Genomic DNA, 18,600 nt, shown 5'->3' on the forward strand with positions numbered 1-18,600 from the left:
CTATATCACAGTTTAAAAAATTTTTTAAAGATTAAGAACTGAGAAAGAATATATATATATATATATAGCTGAATCACTTTACTGTACACCTGAAACTAACACATTGTAAATTAACTATACTTCAATTTTTTTAATGTTTAAAAAAAAGATTAAGAACTGTCAGGCTACAAAAAGACATGGATAAACATGGATAAACTTTAAATGCATATTTCTAAGTGAAATAGCCAGTCTGAAAACCTGCATACTCTGATTCCAATTGTATAATATTCTGGAAAAGGTAAAACTATAGAGTTAAAATATCAGTGGTTGCCAGGGACTCCGAGCAAGACAGGAGGGTTAAATAAATGAAGTACAGAGATTTAGGGGGTCAGTCAAGCAATTCTGTGTGATACTATAATTGTGGATACACAATAATCTACATTTGTCAAAACTTTAAAATTTTACAGCAGAAAAGGTGAATTTTAATATAGAAAAAAATTTGAAAATCATTTAGGATGTTGGGGGATTCCTGGAAGGAATGCAGACAGTGTCAAATAAATTGAATTGTATTATCAATGTATGAGACAATTTCACTTAAGTAGTGGGTGAGCAGAAAGTTTCTGACCTAAGTAATGAGTAGAACCTGTAAGAGTAAAGGCAAAGGGAACTGCACATAAGCACTATACCTTAATTGGTATTGTTTCCCACAAGTGTACATGTTAACTATTCTGATGCTGTTGTACATGAATGCTGAGATTGAACAGTTAAGTAAATGGAGGGTGGGAGCAAGGTTTCTCACAGAATGGGAATTTACAGATAAGCAAGATACTAGACTAAATTAGAGTTGGAGACATCAGTATGAACTGTGTTTAGCTTAATTTAGGTACAGACGATTACATATAAAAATATTTATAGATATGTGTATATAAAAGGTCAGTATACATGCTTGTATTTCCATGCACTATCTGCTGACAGAGCCAAGGAGCAATGACACTGCGGTAGCAACAGACATACCTACTGCCCAGAGCTTGGTTACTAATACTAATTTCTAGTAAAAGGAGTCAGGACTCCTTGGAGAAATGGCTGATTCTAGTATTGGGATTTTAGGAAATATACAAGATGAGCCTGGAGCATCTTGTACCACCAGCAAGTAAGGAAGAAAAATCTACATTGATGGAAGTATGTCAGAGGGACACAGGAGCCAACTAAAAGAGCTCCCAGTGGTCAAAGAACAATTTGAGCAACAAAATAATTATAACAACCATACCATACTAATGTAGGATAATTAGTGTAGGTTAATAATGGGGAAATAGGGTGTGGGGTATATAAGAATGCTCTGTGCTATCTTCTTAATTTTTCTGCAAATCTAAAACTGTTCTAAAAAATAAAGTCTATTATTAAAAAAAATACTGCTTAGACTAGTTCCCTCCTTCACTCTTTTATTTGAGAATAACCTTTAACATTGCCATTGAATTTTTCTTCTTGATAAAATTTTATTCATCAGGTCTCAAACTGATAAAGTTGAGATTCATTTTGGCAAATAATAGACCTATACAGTTACTTTAAGAGGGGAAGAATTCAGGTATTCTGTACTACCAGTTCATAGAAGACCCAACTATTCTAATGACAGACACAGTAGAAACTGTATGAAAGTGTAAGGCTTTGTGGTCTTGGCTAAAACTTTTCCCAAACAACAGTTTCAAATATGCTGAAATGGTTAAAGATCTGTGCCGCAAGACAACCACTGAATTTTGAGGGCAGGTGTTTCCATATGAACTGCATCTACTATAAAAGAAAGTTAACATTGTTCATATGGAATGTTTAATTTTGAGTAGGACTGTTACTCTAAGGGCCTACATAATGTCTTCTCTTAAATGAAAATGTTAATCTGATAAGTAGAATTGTTTCAAATTATCCAACTGAATCTAAGAATCTTTAGATACTGTTATGAATTGAATTTGTGTCCCCCCAAAATTCACATGTTTGAATTCTGTCTCTAGTACCTCAGAATGTGACCTTATTTGGAGATAGTCTTTACAGATATAATCAAGTTAAAAAAGAGTTCATTAGAGTGTGTCCTAAACCAGTATGACTGGTGTCCTTATATAAAGGGAATATTTGGGCATATATACATGCATACAGGACGGGGGGAGGGTATAGCTCCAAGTGGTAGAGCACATGCTTAGTATGCATGAGGTCCTGGATTCAATCCCCAGTACTTCCTCTAAAAAGTAAATAAACAAACCTAATTGCCCCCCCAAAAAATATGCATAGAGGGAAGATAGTGTGAAGAAACATAGGGAGAATATGACCATCTTCAACCCATGGAGAGAGACCTAGAAAAGATCCTTCCCTCACAGCCTTCATAGGGACCAACCCTGCCAACACCTTGATCTTAGACTTCCAGCCTCCAGAACTGTGAGATAACAAATTTCTGTTGCTGAAGCCCTCCCAGTTCGTGGAACTTTGTTATGGCAGTCTAACAAACTAATACGAATACCCTTTCTGGCACTTTTGGAGGAAGGTTAGAAATGGAGGCCCAATTTTCTTTGTTTGTATGTTAGATTTCTGAGTAAAATTTCTTTAAAACAAAGAGTTCCAAACTAACATCTGAAAACCATTGTCCACAAATGATTTTGACATAACTGATTTTGAACTCTTTCTAATCAGCTTCTTGAGGTCATTCTTTGACAGTATTTCTGTCGCTGTCTTAGACTGGGTGCCTCCAAAAACCAGAGCCTGAGCTAAAGACTTGTACTAAGTTAGTTTATTTAGGAAGTGATTCCAGGGTGTATTAGATGCTTCTCCAGCAACTCCTTTTGGATAAACCATTGCCACCCGTGATCTGTCATTTGTGCACAATCCTTTTCTTCATAAATATTTAAAAATTAGACTTCAATGTAACATCTGTCTAAATGATTAAAATTCTACAATAATAAAATTCTGAATTAGGGGAATACAATTTAATTTGCAACATATACCATATATAATTCTGATCTATAAAGTTAAAATTATTCTGATCTATAAAGCAAGTTGTCAGTTAGGGTTCTCTAGAGAAACAGAACCAGTAAGATATATACTGTAAATATGAAGAGGTTCATTTATGGGAATAAATAAAAGAACTGACTCAAGCAGTTGTAGGAGCTAAGTCTGAAGTCTGTAGGGCAGGTAGGCAGGCTGGAAACTCAGGCAGGAGTTTGAGGCAAAATTTCTTGTCTAGAAACCTGTTTTTGCCCATCAGGCCTTCACTGATTGGATAAGACCCACCCAAATTATTAAGGGTGATCTCCTTCAACTGACTGTAGATGTTAACCCACCTGACAAAATACCTTCACAGCAACACTTGGATTAGGATTGGATTGGATATCTGGGTACGTAGCCTAGCCAAATTGACACATAAAGTAACAATCACAAAGGTCATGAAATGAAAATCTAAGGACATGCATTTCCTTCCTGGGAAAGTCAGAAAATCTTCTGGCTCAGGTTTTTTTTTTTCATTTTTCAGTTTTATTAGGTAGAATTGTTATAATTTGACTACACGTATACAATATATTGCATGTAAATACATATATATGATATACTGCACATGTTTTTAAAATTTACATGTATGTACTGTTCATTGTTTCTAAGAACATTTAGAGTTTTAGCTTTTTAAACTTACATGGTTATCAAAGGAATAAAGCCAACCACTAAATAAGAATTAATTTAAAAAGATACACACACCCCCACTATTACCAGCAACATTATTTATAATTGCCAAGATATGGAAGCATCCTAAGTGCAAATCAATAGATGACTGGATAAAGAAAATGCAGCGCATATATATACACATACACACACACACACACACACACACACACACACACATAATGGAATACAACCCACCCATAAGAAAGAAGGATATTTTACCACTTGCTGCCCTTCATTCACTTTTTTTTTTTTTGCACTTCAAAAACCAGAATTTTATAACTGGCATAAACATTTCCATTGCATCAAAAACAACAAAATACCTAGAAATAAACTTTACCAAGGAGGTTACCTATACTCTGAAAACTGTAAAACACTGATGAAAGAAATTGAAAATGATACAAAGAAATGGAAAGATATCTTGTGCTCTTGAACTGGAAGAATCAACATTATCAAAATGGCCATACTACCCAAAGCAATCTGCAGATCCAATGCAACCTCTGTCAAAATACTCACAACATTCTTCACAGAGCTAGAACACATCCAAAATTTATATGGAACTATAAAAGACCCCAAACTGCCAAAGCAATCTTTTGTAGGTCTTTTTTTTTCCTCTTCTTTTTGTTCTCTTTTCTTGTGGTTCGATGACTAGAGAAGTTCCTTTAACATTTGTTGTAATACTGGTTTGGTGGTGCTGAATTCTTTTAGCTTTTGTTCATCTGTGAAGCTTTTGATTTCTCCAACAAATCTGAACGAGAGCCTTGCTGGATAGAGTATTCTTAGTTGTAAGTTTTTCCTTTTCATCACTTTAAATATATCGTGTCTGGCTCAGTTTATTTTTTAAAGGAGCAGCCACAGTGACATCATTTTAACCCACATAGGTAATAACATTAAGGAAAAAAGAATAAGGAGTTAGTGATACAAGTATATTCTTACAGAGAAAGAGGGCTACCGTAGATAGAAATAATGTTTGTGACTGTGGTCTGAATGTTTGTGTTCCCCCAAAATGCACATGTCAAAATCCTCATACCCAAGGTGATGGTGTTAGGAGATAAGGCCTTTGAGAGATGATTAGGTCATGAAGGTGGAGCCCTCATGAATGGGATTAGTGTTCTTATAAAAAAGATCCCACAGAACTCCCTAGGTCTTTCTACCATGTGAGGATACGAGAATTCTGTGACCCAGAAGAGGGCCCTCACCCAACCATGCTGATACCCTAATCTGGGTCTTCCAGCCTCCAGAACTGAGACATAAATTTCCATTGCTTTTCAGCCACCCAGTCTATAGTATTTTGTTATAGCAGCCCAAATGGACTATGACAGTAAAACAACTTGTTTCTGCATTATCTCTGAACTATCCCAACAATATGTGAAAATAGAGCCAAATAATCTTTAGGCTTACAAGTTATCAGCTCTTTAAATAAATTCCCCACTTCAAATAGAGTGGAAATACTCTATTCTGTCCTCTTTGTTTATAAACAAGGAATCCAAGACAAGGAGAAATTAAGCAGTTTGTGTGTGATCTCACTATAAATTAGTAGCATACCCCAAAACAGAACCCAATTGTTCTCGCCCCAAAAGTGCTATTCACCACACCAAGCCACCTTTGTGGACAATGAAGATGAGTATTAGTAGCTAAAGAGTGGTGTTTTTCCACTTAATATTCATAATTTCATTTGCCCATGAAAATGATAATGTGAAATTTATTAAGTAGATATCAGATAATATTAGAAAATACTTGCTAATTTTGTTAGGTGTTACAAAGTCATTGAAGTTATATAGAAAAATGGTTCTTAATTCTTAGAGATGCACAATGCATGTTTTTCCTTTAAAATACTTCAGCAAAAAGTAAGAAGCAAATATGGCAAAATATTAACAATTGTTATATGTAAGTGATGGATACATGGGTGTTCATTATATTACTCTTTCTACTCTTTGTTATGTTTTAAGTTTTTGATAATAAAAAGGGGGGAGTTCACTTTCTTTCAGTTCCTAGGCTTATAGGCCAGTATTAATTTTTTCATGTGTCTGACATTTGTTCTCTTTGCATTCATTGTCACTGAGTCAATAAACCTACATATCCAGGCCTGTGCACATTCAGTGCCATAGATTAGGAAATCTAATCCCAGGAAATCCCAGATTGATCCTACATGGGCATATATTCATTCCCTCTTGATGCTTATTCTAATATTTGCAAGAAGAAAAATGTTCACAACATGTTTGTATCTCCTAAAAAGACACAAAACTTTCCTATCCTTTTCTTCATAGGTCAAATAGCATAATGTGTCAGTTTTCACCCAAAAGACACTATAGTGTTTATAGTGGTCTCACAGTATTTTTCTTCAGACTGGGATTACACAACTACAGTGAAGCTTTTATAATTATCAGTATTTTGTGTGCAAAAAAGATTTGATGAAGTGAACCATGCTTTACAAATGTTGATATTAAGCACTAATTAAGCATCCACTGTGTACCTAGGCTAAGAACTAGAGAAATTAACATAAAAAAACCTAGGTCCTGGGCTCTGAGTTACCCAGATGTGCTATCCTACAGTTCAAATGAACCAAGTAATTGCAAATCTCTGTTTCATTGATTATTATTTGGCAATAGCCATCTCTGTGTTCCAAATTCTCACATCCAGCACTCATATCCCAGACACATCTGATGAAGTACAGTCAGCTATATAAGCTAGTGAATTGAAATGCATAGTCTAATAAAGTAAAATCGGAAGCACTCCATTTCTTTGTGATTATCATTTGCTTTAAAGAATTTTTTTTTGACCCAGCTGAGAACATTGTGCTAACTTCTTAAGGTTTAGGGATAAGAAGGAAATGTTCAAACTCGAATTCAGTTGTTTCTCATTGATAGTTAACAACCAAAACTCAAGATGGCTAACAATGAGACATTCTTCACCTCTTCAAAATAGAACATGTGAACTGATGCTATAAAATGTAGATATGCAAATTCCCATATATATATTCCACGTTGTGACTAGTTTTCCTTAATTTAGCCCTTTCACTAATCAACTGTATGACTCTATTTAATCTCTCTGAGCCTCAGTTTATTTACCCAAATAAGAGTGTCAAATGACTTTGAGGCAATTTCAAAATATAAGATTCTATTGGCTCCATAAATTTTAAATGCAGTGATATTTTAAAAAATATTTAAATGAATGCTGTTAACTTACACACAGTTTTGATGAGTGTTTTCATACTATTTCACCCTTTCTTTTTTTCTTGTTTTTAGATGTATTTTTACATGAATGGCACTATATTTTTCATGCTTGGTTTTAACTTGTTCTGGGTACCTACTGGTGGTAGAAAAATAGAAAAGTAGTGAGGCAGACAAAGCATACATAACAGAGGTGAGCTCTGGGATTCACACATCTGAGCATAACGGAGATGGAGGAGAGGCAGCCTGCTAGAGTCTGGAGCCTGAGAAACCCAAGGGCTTACTGGGAAATAATGGATTCCCAGGATCAGGGACTTGACATTTGTTTCAAGGACAAAAGGATGGGCAGAGGAAAGAGGTGATTTTGAGCATATGAAGAAGTCTGGCATGGACTCAATTCCCAATTCCAGCCCCTTAGAATTTTCTCTTCTGAGCAAAAGGGATGAAATAACTAAACCAGCAAGAGCTAAAAGATGTGATTTTGTTTTTAAAATTACACTGTCTCACTGTCTGTGAGAAGTTAAGAGTATGAGTCTCCTGAGGCATCAATATTAGTGACTCTGCAGGCAGCATCAGGGACTTGTCCATAATAGGAGATGGGCCAGAAGTGTACCCTGATCAGGAGATTTGCACAGCCAGGCTGGTGCAGAGGCAAGTAGTGCCTAGTATGGGGACTTTGTCAGGAAGCTATGGGACACACTGCCAGAGAAGCATCAAAGGAAAAGGATCAATGCCCCAGGATGGCCCCAGGACTAGTTCCAAGGACAACATGAAAGAGTCCCTAGGGGCTCTTAGAAGCAGAGGGCCTGGAGTTCCCACAAGGAAATACTGATGTGCTTCTGTTTGGAAAACATGAGTTATAATTTTTGACCCTATAGTTACCCTTCTAGTCGTTTCCATATTTTGTAGTTCCTCCTCACTTCTCCTTCAGACAATCCTTCCCCACTAAGAGGAGCTAATATTGGCCCTTGTATGGACATTACATTTCCACTGAGCCCTCCACCCCTAACCAGCCATGATTCTCTGTTTCCCAGTTGTGTATGAATGTTGGAGCTGAGGGGCTGATATCTTCTATTCTGATCTGAATATTCTGCTGGAGCTTGCAAGGGTCAGGGTCAGATCTCAATCTTATGAATATATTTCTCACCTGAAGAGGGAGGTCATTTTGGGGGTTAGTCATCTGAGTGAGTTGTGAGTTTAGACAGAAAACCAGAACTCTGCTCAGAATCTAAGAAGCGAAACTCAGCCTCTCTCTCTCAATTTAGATTCCTGGGACTTTAAATAGCACTAAGTGCATGCTTGGCTGATAGAGTTCAAAATGGCATCTACCATGTGGAGGGAGGATAACGTTCAAAAGATTTCTTTTCCTGGGTTCTCTGACTAACGGTATGAGTCTTGAAACATGGGTGCAAGCTGTGTCTCAGAAACAGTGTTTATTTCCCTTTTATCATCCCTTTTGCTAGTTAGCCATGGGTAAAATCTTTTTTTTTTTTTTTTTAATGTTCTAACCAGATCTCTGCTGTGCTACTTGGGAACAAGAGGACTGATTTCCCACTCTTAGTCTCTTGGGTGAGGAATCTGAACTTTACTTAAATTGAATAAGAATGACATTATTTTACTTGAACCTTTTATATTTAAATGTATATGTAAGTTAATGTTACCTTTCCAGAACTATTTGAATTTTAACATTCTCTCTAATTCTAATAGATATTTTACCCACAGTTAAAAGAATTTTCAAACATTCAGAAATCACATGCAGCAGACATTTTTGGACAGAGGTAACTAGAAATCCCTCTGCAGTGGAAATCTCCTGATCTCAGGACTGCTTTCTGACTCATAGTACCCTGGCTTACTTTTTTTTTTAAGTATAGTTGACTTACAATATTTTGTTAGTACAGCATTATACATAATGATTCAGTAGTTTTGCAGATTATACTCCATTATAGGTTTTTACAAGGTAAGGGGTATAATTCTCTGTGCTATACAGTATATCTTTATTGCTTATCTGTTTTATATATGGTAGTTTGTATCTGTTAATCCCATACACCAAATTTGTCCCTCCCCTCTACCTTTTCCTCTTTGGTAACCACAAGTTTGTTTTCTATATCTGTGAGTATGTTTCTGTTTTGCATATACATTCATTTGTATTTTTTTTTAGATTCCACATATACGTGATATCATACAGTATTTGTCTTTGATTTCTTTCACTAGGCGTAGTATTCTCTAGGTCCATCCACATTGCTGCAAATGGCAGTATTTGATTTTTTTATGGCTGAGTAGCACTCAGTTATATTCGTGTGTGTGTGTGTGTGTGTGTGTGTGTGTGTGTGTGTGTGTGTGTATATGACATCTTCTTCATCCAGTCATCTGTTGATGGGCACTTGAGTTGCTTCCATGTCTTGGCTATATTGTAAATAGTGCTGCTATGAACATTGGGGTGCATATATCCTTTCAAATTAGTGTTTTCATTTTTTCCAGATATATACCCAGGAGTGGAATTACCCAGTTATATGATCGTTACATTTTTAGTTTTTTGAGAAACATCTATACTGTTTTCTATATAGATACAACAACTTACATTCCCACCAACAGTGTATGAGGGTTCCCTTTTCTCTACATTGTATCCAACATTTGTTGTTTGAAGACTTTTTTTTTAACATTTTTTATTGATTTATAATCATTTTACAATGTTGTATCAAATTCCAGTGTTCAGCACAATTTTTCAGTCATTCATGGACATATACACACTCATTGTCACATTTTTTTCTCTGTGATTTATCATAACATTTTGTGTATATTTCCCTGTGCTATACAGTGTAATCTTGTTTATCTATTCTACAATTTTGAAATCCCAGTCTATCCCTTTGTGTATATTTCCCTGTGCTATACAGTGTAATCTTGTTTATCTATTCTACAATTTGAAATCCCAGTCTATCCCTTCCCACCCTCTACCCCCCTGGTAACCACAAGTCTGTATTCTCTGTCCATGAGTCTTTAGATTCCACATATGAGCGATCTCATATGGTATTTTTCTTTCTCTTTCTGGCTTACTTCACTTAGAATGACATTCTCTAGGAGCATCCATGTTGCTGCAAATGGCGTTATGTTGTCGGTTTTTATGGCTGAGTAGTATTCCATTGTATAAATATACCACATCTTCTTTATCCAGTCACCTATTGATGGACATTTAGGCTGTTTCCATGTTTTGGCTATTGTAAATAGTGCTGCTATGAACGTTTCTTGTATGCAGCATATTGAAGGTTCTTGCTTTATTATCCAGTCTGCCACCCTATGTCTTTTGACTGGAGCATTTAGTCCATTAACATTTACAGTAATTAATGATAGATGTGTGTTTATTGCCATTTTGAACTTATCTTTGCAGTTGAATTGGTATACCCTCTTTGTTCCTTTCTTCTTCCTTTTGTGGTTTGGTAATTTTCCTTTGTATTATCATGGATTTTATTTAATTTTTGTGACTCCCTTGTAAATTTTTGACTTGTGGTTACCCTTTTTTGTAAATCTATTAACCTATACCCGTTTTTAATAAACTGATAATAACATGATCTCAAACCCATCCTACTGTTAAAAAAATTTTAAAAAGAAAGAAAAAAAATTCTATATTTCCCTGCCTCCCTCTCCCACTCTCAGTGATTTGTATGTCTTCTTTTATAATTTCGTGTTTTCTTTATTTGTAATTCATGAGTTATCACCTTTCCAGTTGTGAGTTTCTCATTTCTGTAGCATCCTGCTGAATAGCCCTTTCAATATTTCTTTTAGCATGGGTTTAGTGTTGCTAAACTCCTGCAGCTTTTTTTTGTCTGTGAAACTCTTTATTTCTCCTTCTATCCTCAAGGATAGCCTTGCTGGATAAAGTATCCTAGGCTGCATCTTTTTTTCATTCAGGGCTTTGAATATATCTTGCCACTCCCTTCTGGCCTGTAGTGTTTGTGTAGAGAAATCAGCTGAGAGCCTTATGGGGGTTCCCTTGTAATTCACTCTTTGCTTTTCTTGCTGCCTTTAGAATCATTTCTTTATCCTTGACTCTGGCCATCTTGATTATGATATGTCTTGCTGTGGGTCTATTTGGATTCTTCCGCTGTTTGGGACCCTCTGAGCTTCCTGTACTTGGATATCTGATTCCTTCTGTAAGTTTGGGAAGTTTTCAGTCATGATTTCTTCAAAAACCTTTTCAATCCCCTTTGGTCCCTCTTCCCCTTCTGGGACCCCTATTATGCGAAGATTGGGGCGCTTTATATTATCCCATAGGTCCCTTATGCTATTATCATTATTTTTTATTTGCTTATCTTGTAGTTCTTCTGAATGGGTGCTTTCTATTGCCCTGTCTTCTAGATCACTAATTCGTTCCTCTGCATTAACTAGTCGGCTTTGCACAGCTATTAGATCATTCCTCATCTCTGTCAATGAGTTTACCCATTCTGCTTGGCTCTTCTTTATAGCTTCAATTTCATTTTTGACATATTTTATTTCTCTAAGCACTATCTCTTTTAATTCCTTCAGCAATTTGATCACTCCTTTTTTGAAATCTTGATCTAGTAGGCTATCGATGTCTATTTCATTGATCTTTCTTTCAGGGGATTCCTCTTGTTCTTTTAATTGGGAAAGGTTTCTCTGCTTCTTCATCTTGCTCATACCTCTCTGGCACTGTGGTTTATGGAGTATCAGTTGTCTATTTTGGAGCTTAAGGATTTTATCTATCTAATGCCTATTTAGGAATAGAACTTAGGAAAAAAGAAGAAAAAAGAAAAAAAAGAAAAAAATAAGAGAGAGAGAGAAAGATTTTTAAAAGAAGTGAGAAAGAGGGTTTGAAAACAGTGTATAATTAATGGAAGAGCGAGTTGAAGCAGAGTATTAATCGGGTTGAGACGTCCTTTTAAAACCTTTAAAAAAAAAGAAAAAAAAGGGGTGGGGAGACAAATAGATGTATTTGAAGCCTGTGTCTAATCAATAACAGGACATCAAAACCCAAGAGAAATAGAAATGAATTAAGAAGTAAAAATTAAGAGAGTAATTGAAAATAGAACAGGTAAAAACAGATTTAAAAAAAAAAAACAAAACAAAAACAAAAAAACAAAACAAAACAAAAAAGGGGTTGTCGGTGTTCTCCTGGAGTCTGTGTGCTTTTAATGTGATGTCCTTCTGTCTTCGTCCTGTTTTGGAAGCTCAGCTTGTTTTCATAGGCCCTCCGTTGGCGCCCTCTTCTGTGCTGCTCCCAGCACCTGTCGGCAAGCGGATCGCGCCTCCTCCTAACACGGGGTCAGATGCAGCTCTCCTCTGCTGCGGGCGGGCGGGTCACTACCCCTCCGGATGCCGCAGTCAGATGTTGCAGACTGGCCAGGCAGGAGGGCGGGTCGTGCCCCCTCCCAGCACCTCGGTCAGGGGCTGTGTTCCGGCCCGACAGGCGGGGGCCGCTCTCCCTCTGCCTGCGCCGCTGGTAGCTCCGCTGCTCTGTGCGGCTGCGCGCTCCGCCCTGGTCGCGCTCCGTGGGTGAGCAGATTTTTGGCGTCTTTATCTTTTGAAGAGGGCGATGTTCTGTCGGAGTTCCGCAGGTGCTCTGGTTGGCTGAGTGGGTCTGTAGATGTGGGTCTTGGTGTATTTGTGGGAGAGGGTGACTTACGAGCGTCCTTCTACTCCGCCATCTTGCCTCTTCTCGTTTGAAGACTTATTGATGAAACCCTGGCTTACATTTTGTGTTCTACAGATCTTCTACTGCTTCTCACTCTAACTCCAACCCTAGTTTAACATCCTCTAATATCCTTAAAAAACTATGGAATCCACAGACTAGTAAAATTCAACTTCCCCTACCTTTATTAGCACCCAAGGTACTCATTCCCTCTTGGAAGTTGGAGCTAATCTTTGATTACTATCCCTTGTGGTCAGAGAAGACAGGAATGGGATATCTTTATTCCTTACCATTTATTCTGCATAATGAATGGCTGAGGAACTTGGTTTCATGAAAATGTAGGAGATGGTGTGTGTCAGAAAGCAAAGAAGGATGGGCTTGGTGTATAGGTGGATCAGCATTTCATTTATGCCCAACCCCCATCTCTCTTCCTACCTCTACTAGAGGTTTGAAAGCCAAATACTTCTTTCCCAGCTCTCTAACTGTTCAGGATGCCATATGACCCAGTTCTGACCCAAAAGAATACTGCTAGAGAGCTTCTGATAAAGCATATGTTTTCCTTATTGACAGGCATAGATGTGGCTGGCATAGTCCTTTCTTGAACCCCCTTCTTCTGCCTCAAATATAGAAATGATGGTTGGACATGCAGCAGCCATCCTGAGACCAAAGAGAAGAAAAGGCTGAGAGATAATATCTGTCCTGTCATCATTAAGCCACTAAAACAAAGCCAGCAGTTGCTAACTTCTGGCCTTCTTCTTGTGTGAGAAAAATAAAATCCTATTTGTTTAAGGCCCTGGAATTGGTGTTTCTGATACTTTTAGCTGAACACAAAGTCTTACTGTAAACAGCCCAGTGCTGGGGGACAGAATATTCCTGAATGACAGGGCTATCCTCTTTGATTTAACTGGCCAAAGTAATGCAAACAAAAAGTTAATTCAAACAATGAAAATGGTTGGGCTTTCAAATGTTCATACAAAGCAAATCAGATTTCTTATATCTGGCAACCCAGGCCAGAGTGACTCAAACTGAAAAATTCTCGATTAAGATTTTTAAGTCAAAAGAGTGAAATTTTGAGCCCAGTTTTTAAATACTTCTTTGATTCCAAATGGCAAGACACCAGGAAGTGTTATTGCCTGCCATGTTTCTTGTCATAGAAAAGGATTTGGAGTCAAGAATCAGCAGACTTGAATTTTGGTTCTGTGTGTGCCCCAAGTCACCCTGTGGTCCCCATGTGTCACTTCTGTATACAATAAGGGAAATAATAAGTATCACTGGTAAAAAGAAATACTGTACTTGAAGATATACTTTGAAAAGGATGATATGCTATCTCCTAGTGAAATGCCTAATTCAAACAATGCTTAAGAGGGTGATGGGAATTTTACCATGAGGGACTGACATCATGTGAACCCACTAATCAGTCTGAGCTTCACTCAAAACAGAATGAGACATTGTGGGTCTCCTGGTTGGTGCAGTATGAAATTCATCTCTGAAATACTCTTGCCCAAAAAATGAAAAGAAAAAAAAAACCTGAATTTAGTAAAAAAAAAAAAAATCTTAGAACTTCTAATCTTCAGGAAATATAGAAGAAAGAAAAACAAGTTAAATCTCTGCTTCATTGACATATGAAAGCTCTGCTAAAGGATGCCATGAGGAAGCAAGAAGGCAAATTCAGAATGTGGAACATTCCTCAGAACAACTGACTTGGTTTCTTTAAAAAAAGTCAATGTCATATGAAAAGAAAGGGGAGGAGAAAAGAGGGACTATAGTAAAAGATTTCAAAAGACTCAAAAGCCATAATAAAAACAAACCAAAAAACATTTTTAAAAAATTTAAGAGCAGTACAATCAAAGACTTGTTTGTATCCTGATTCAGACAAACCAACTGTAAAAAATTTTTTTAGACAATTAGAGAAATTTTAATATAGACTGAATATTGTATACTAGAGAATTATTATTTTTCATTAGGTGTGATATTGCCATTGTGACTATGAAATGCCATTTTTTTGAGATGTATAATGAAGTGTTTAAGGGTGAAATGACATTTGATATCTGGGATTCACTTTAAAATATCCTAGCCAAAGCAAGAGGGAGATAGGTGGGGAGGATATAGCTCAAGTGGTAGAGCACATGCTTAGCATGAATGAGGTCCTGGGTTCAATCCCCAGTACCTCCTCTAAAACCAAATAAACCTAATTACCTCCCCTCCTAGAAATTTTTAAAATAATAAATAAAATATTTTAAAAAGAGGGAGATAGGAAACAAGAAGGCAAATGTGATGCTTATCGGGATTCGATGATGGATTCATGGGGAATTATTATATTCTACTTTTGTGTACAGTGGGAAATTTACACAATAAAATCTATAAAAAGAAAATTATAACATGCTATATAATGTGACATTTTATTCAAGTTTGCTATTTTCTACTGAATATTAATTCGTGGGTTTTCAAAATCTGGATATAGTATAAGCAGATTTTCAGTTTTCACATAAGGGATGATAAAGTTCCAAACAAACCATTTGGTACTCAGCTCTTCCTCATACCCTGAGAATGCCCAAGAAGCTTCTTCTAAAGAGCAGGCCTGTGTCTTCAGTGCACAAAATGAAGCAAAATCATCTGTGTGGACTACAATCCAGACAATTCAGTCTTTAAGTGTATATTCTAACCTGAATTGTGCAGTTTGGCAGTCTCAAAACTTAAACTGCTTTAGTAATTGTACATTTTTCTCTTTTCTTTATATTGTTTAGACTCCGTCCAAATAGGAAAAAAATAAATCATCTCTGATGTTAGCCAGAGCAGCCATGAGACATTCTGGCTGTTTTCAGGACAGTGGCTGCTATACTAGGATGTACTGAGTGTGTCATGATGCTCTAATAAACAGGAAAAACTGAAGAGGATCCAGTTGACAAGAGTTCATGAAAGCTTTAAAGAAGAGATGGGGTGGTCTGAGGAGAGTGCCCTGTGCCAAAGTTAGGTCATCACAGTTCTGCCTCTTGCTCCAAGGGTGGCCACAGGAATTATGATTCACTTACCAGAGTTCTCTTTGTTGACTTGGTATCCCTCATCTCAAGCCTAAGTCATCATTTGGGTTAGATCTGGGTCAAGGTTCAAGCCAGTGATGGGAGGCAAGGTCGAGAAATTGGAAGGAAAAAAAAAAACAATAACAACCCAAAAAACCATGTAGTGTCACTGACAAAAACCTGTGGGATATAGTGCTGCCTACTCTCACAGGAACACATACTTATTAGTATTTCCCACAGCCAGTTTCTTTGGCAAATTTGTGCTACAACTATGTCATTAGTTTTGTTAAGAGAGGCTATTTGCCCTCTATTCCAGGGAATCAAATTGATCCTTCTGACCTGCTTCTCTCAAAGCAGATTTCAGAACAACTATGTTCTCTGCATGTCTGCCTGCTCCCATCTCCCTCTCCCCCATGTTTGGCACTTGCATTGGAGAATCACAAGCACAGCATGTAGGTTTTTCTTCTTATTATACATGCAAACACAGCCTCTGACAGCATCTTCATCATATCTCTTAGCAAAGGTTATTCTCAGCTGCCAAAGAGTGGCTATAGTTCATGCGAGATTCCAGAAAGACTAACCCAGAACCACCCTGCTCCAAGGCCTGATTTATAAGCCCAAACACAATCTTAGAGAATAGTCAACAATTCAATGAATATTTCCTGAGAACTCACCCAAGGCAAAGTTCTGGATAAATGGATGATGCGGTGCAGGGTGGATTTTCAGAAAAAAATGCGTCTGGCATGTCATAGATACAGGAGAAATAGGGTGTGTGGGAAAAAAAATCCCTGTATTAATACCAAGACATACAGAAGAGTATGGAAGATGAAGCAGAAAGATAAGGAGGAAGCAACACAAAGGCATATCTTGATAGCGGATTCCAGAAAGGCTTTTAAAAGAGCTCAAGGACACAAATGCTACCTTTGCACCTCCTTAATTAACCGAACTGTTCATTCCAAGCAAACAGTGACTTGCTCATCAGTGAGATCTTTCTCTTTGATGTTACCTTTTCTTTCTTCTTTTACCTGTTTGGTCCTGGACATGGCAGAGGCTTCAGTACAGAGGTTCTCCCTTCACTGTTTTGCTCTAGTGTCTAAAATACTACCATCCCTTGGGCAAAAACCTTGTGCCCTAGATGTTTCTCATTAAAGTTCAACAATAAAGAAATACCAGAGAGGAATGGGGCTTGTACTCTAAGCCATTATTCCCCTTGGTTGGTTGGATTTTTGCCTTAGTTACTATCACCTAGCTAAGACTGAGAGATTAGGATGGTGGGAGGCAGAGCTTTGTTTAGAGTAAAGAGGAGGAAGCTTCTGGAACCTGGCTGCTCTCTGAGACAGGCTGGCAGTGACTGCCAGTGTCCAACAGAGACCTCCATCTGCCCTCTGTAATCACAGAACTTCCAGAACTCCACTGGAGAGAAAGAGAAGAAATCAGACCTCCCTGCTTGACCAGTGACATTAATCAGACCACAAGCATTGAGGATGCATATTTGACCCAAGGACTCAAAAGGATTTGCTCTCTCATTCTTAGTTCTCTCCACCTGAATTCCACCTGCTGCGAGATACAGTCTCTCTACCTGAGAGGTGTGATCTCTACTATTTGCTGCCTCTTCAATTTTCCTTTTCCTTAATTACACTCTCTCTTTCCTTTCTTCTCCCCTTCCCTCTCCCGTGTACAAACGTTTGGGTGTGAAACTCTCCCAAGCCTTTTTTATATCCTTAAATTTTCATTCTCTTCCACCAGGGGTCGGCTTTGTTTCTTTTTTCTGAGCTGATGCGGCTCCCACAGGGCTAGAGATCTTAGTCCAGAAACATCCCTGTTTTTGGAAGTGTCAGAGATTCGGTAGCCAGGCCACAAGCAAGATGGGCCCCTGTGCCACAGTTACCTGAATGAGGAGGGAGCCCACCAAGGGGGAGGCTGGAGTCCTCTCTGCCACCAAAATGCCCGTTCTCCGCCCCATTTGAGGCACGGGAGTTTGATCAAGTCTCCTGGGTTGGGTGTACCAGGAAGTGTTAGGACCAGTCGGGTCAAGACATCGAGACAGCAATACAAATACCTAGGCGGTGTGCACAGCGGCTGCAGGCTATGTCTGCGACTCAAAATCCTACGGAAAAGAAGTGCCTGCAGGTCCCGCCCACTTTCCTTTTTGCGGGGGTGGGGGAAACAGAGGGACTTAACCCCGCCTGGGTCAGAGCCCACGAGGTTGAGTAGGTTGGGAGAACCGAAGCTGAACGCTCAAGACCTGACAGCCTACGCCAGGCCCAGGTGCCAGCCGAAACTACGCGCCGAGGGTAGGCACGGCACTGCCAAACTCTGTGCCCTCGAAGGTTCCCCCAGCTGGCCCGGGTAGCAAGCGTGAGCAGCCAAAGCCCATTTCTCTTTGAAACCACGATGGGACATTCGTCTTCAAAAGCCTTTTCCTCTTCTTGGTGTTGAACCTGTTTCTTCCTTCTCATTTTTATGCCTCTGGCTGCAAACCAAGAGAGGCGCCCAAATGTAAAAGTCAAGTCGAATTTTAAAAAGCGTTCGGCTTGTGCGCTCCCAGCAATAGCACCCCCCCCACCCCGCCGTTAAATTGTGTTTCAAAACAACATGGTGACTTTTGTACAAGATTTTTCTGTTTCACCCGTACCACAATAGAGATGCAATGAATGCGGCTGGTGAAATGTTTGGCTGTGTCAAATTCAGTCCCGTAGGCTGGCTTGGGCCAGCACTGGGGCTCCGCTTTGTGTTATGTTCACGGAGAAGATATTAATTAAAAGAAATACATGATTAAAAAGTAATGAGTTGAATAAAAATTATCTCAGCTCATTTTCTGATTATGTTAATTGTTAAAAACCCTTCAATCACGCCGTTGCAGTCAATGGGCTTTAATGTGAAATTAGTGGGCTCTTGATAACTTACAGTCCAGAATAATCCTGGCGGTTTAGTCATCATTCCTAATAACAAGGATGCTGCTAAGAACAGAAATTTTACATGATTTTGATACATTCAGCCCTTCCCCCCACGTGTCATTAAAATTTAAAAAAAAAAAAAGGCTTAGCCTGTCCGCGATTTCCAATTTATTTCACGGATCGACCACGGCCTTGGAGGACTTGAGTTT

The 18,600-nt window shown here is 38.2% G+C and overlaps 1 protein-coding gene across 1 annotated transcript in view; it reads left to right on the plus strand.

Moving 5' to 3' along the window:
* NR2E1 (nuclear receptor subfamily 2 group E member 1) overlaps positions 1–18,600 on the plus strand; it is a 103,729-nt gene that overhangs the window by 23,473 nt on the left and 61,656 nt on the right. Inside the window, exon 3 of the mRNA XM_072965932.1 lies at positions 8,349–8,405. Within this exon, the coding sequence (XP_072822033.1) occupies positions 8,349–8,405 (57 nt within the window). The remainder of the gene's footprint in view (positions 1–8,348; positions 8,406–18,600) is intronic.

The sequence above is a fragment of the Vicugna pacos genome, chromosome 8 (assembly GCF_048564905.1).
Source record: "Vicugna pacos chromosome 8, VicPac4, whole genome shotgun sequence".
Lineage (NCBI taxonomy): Eukaryota > Metazoa > Chordata > Mammalia > Artiodactyla > Camelidae > Vicugna > Vicugna pacos.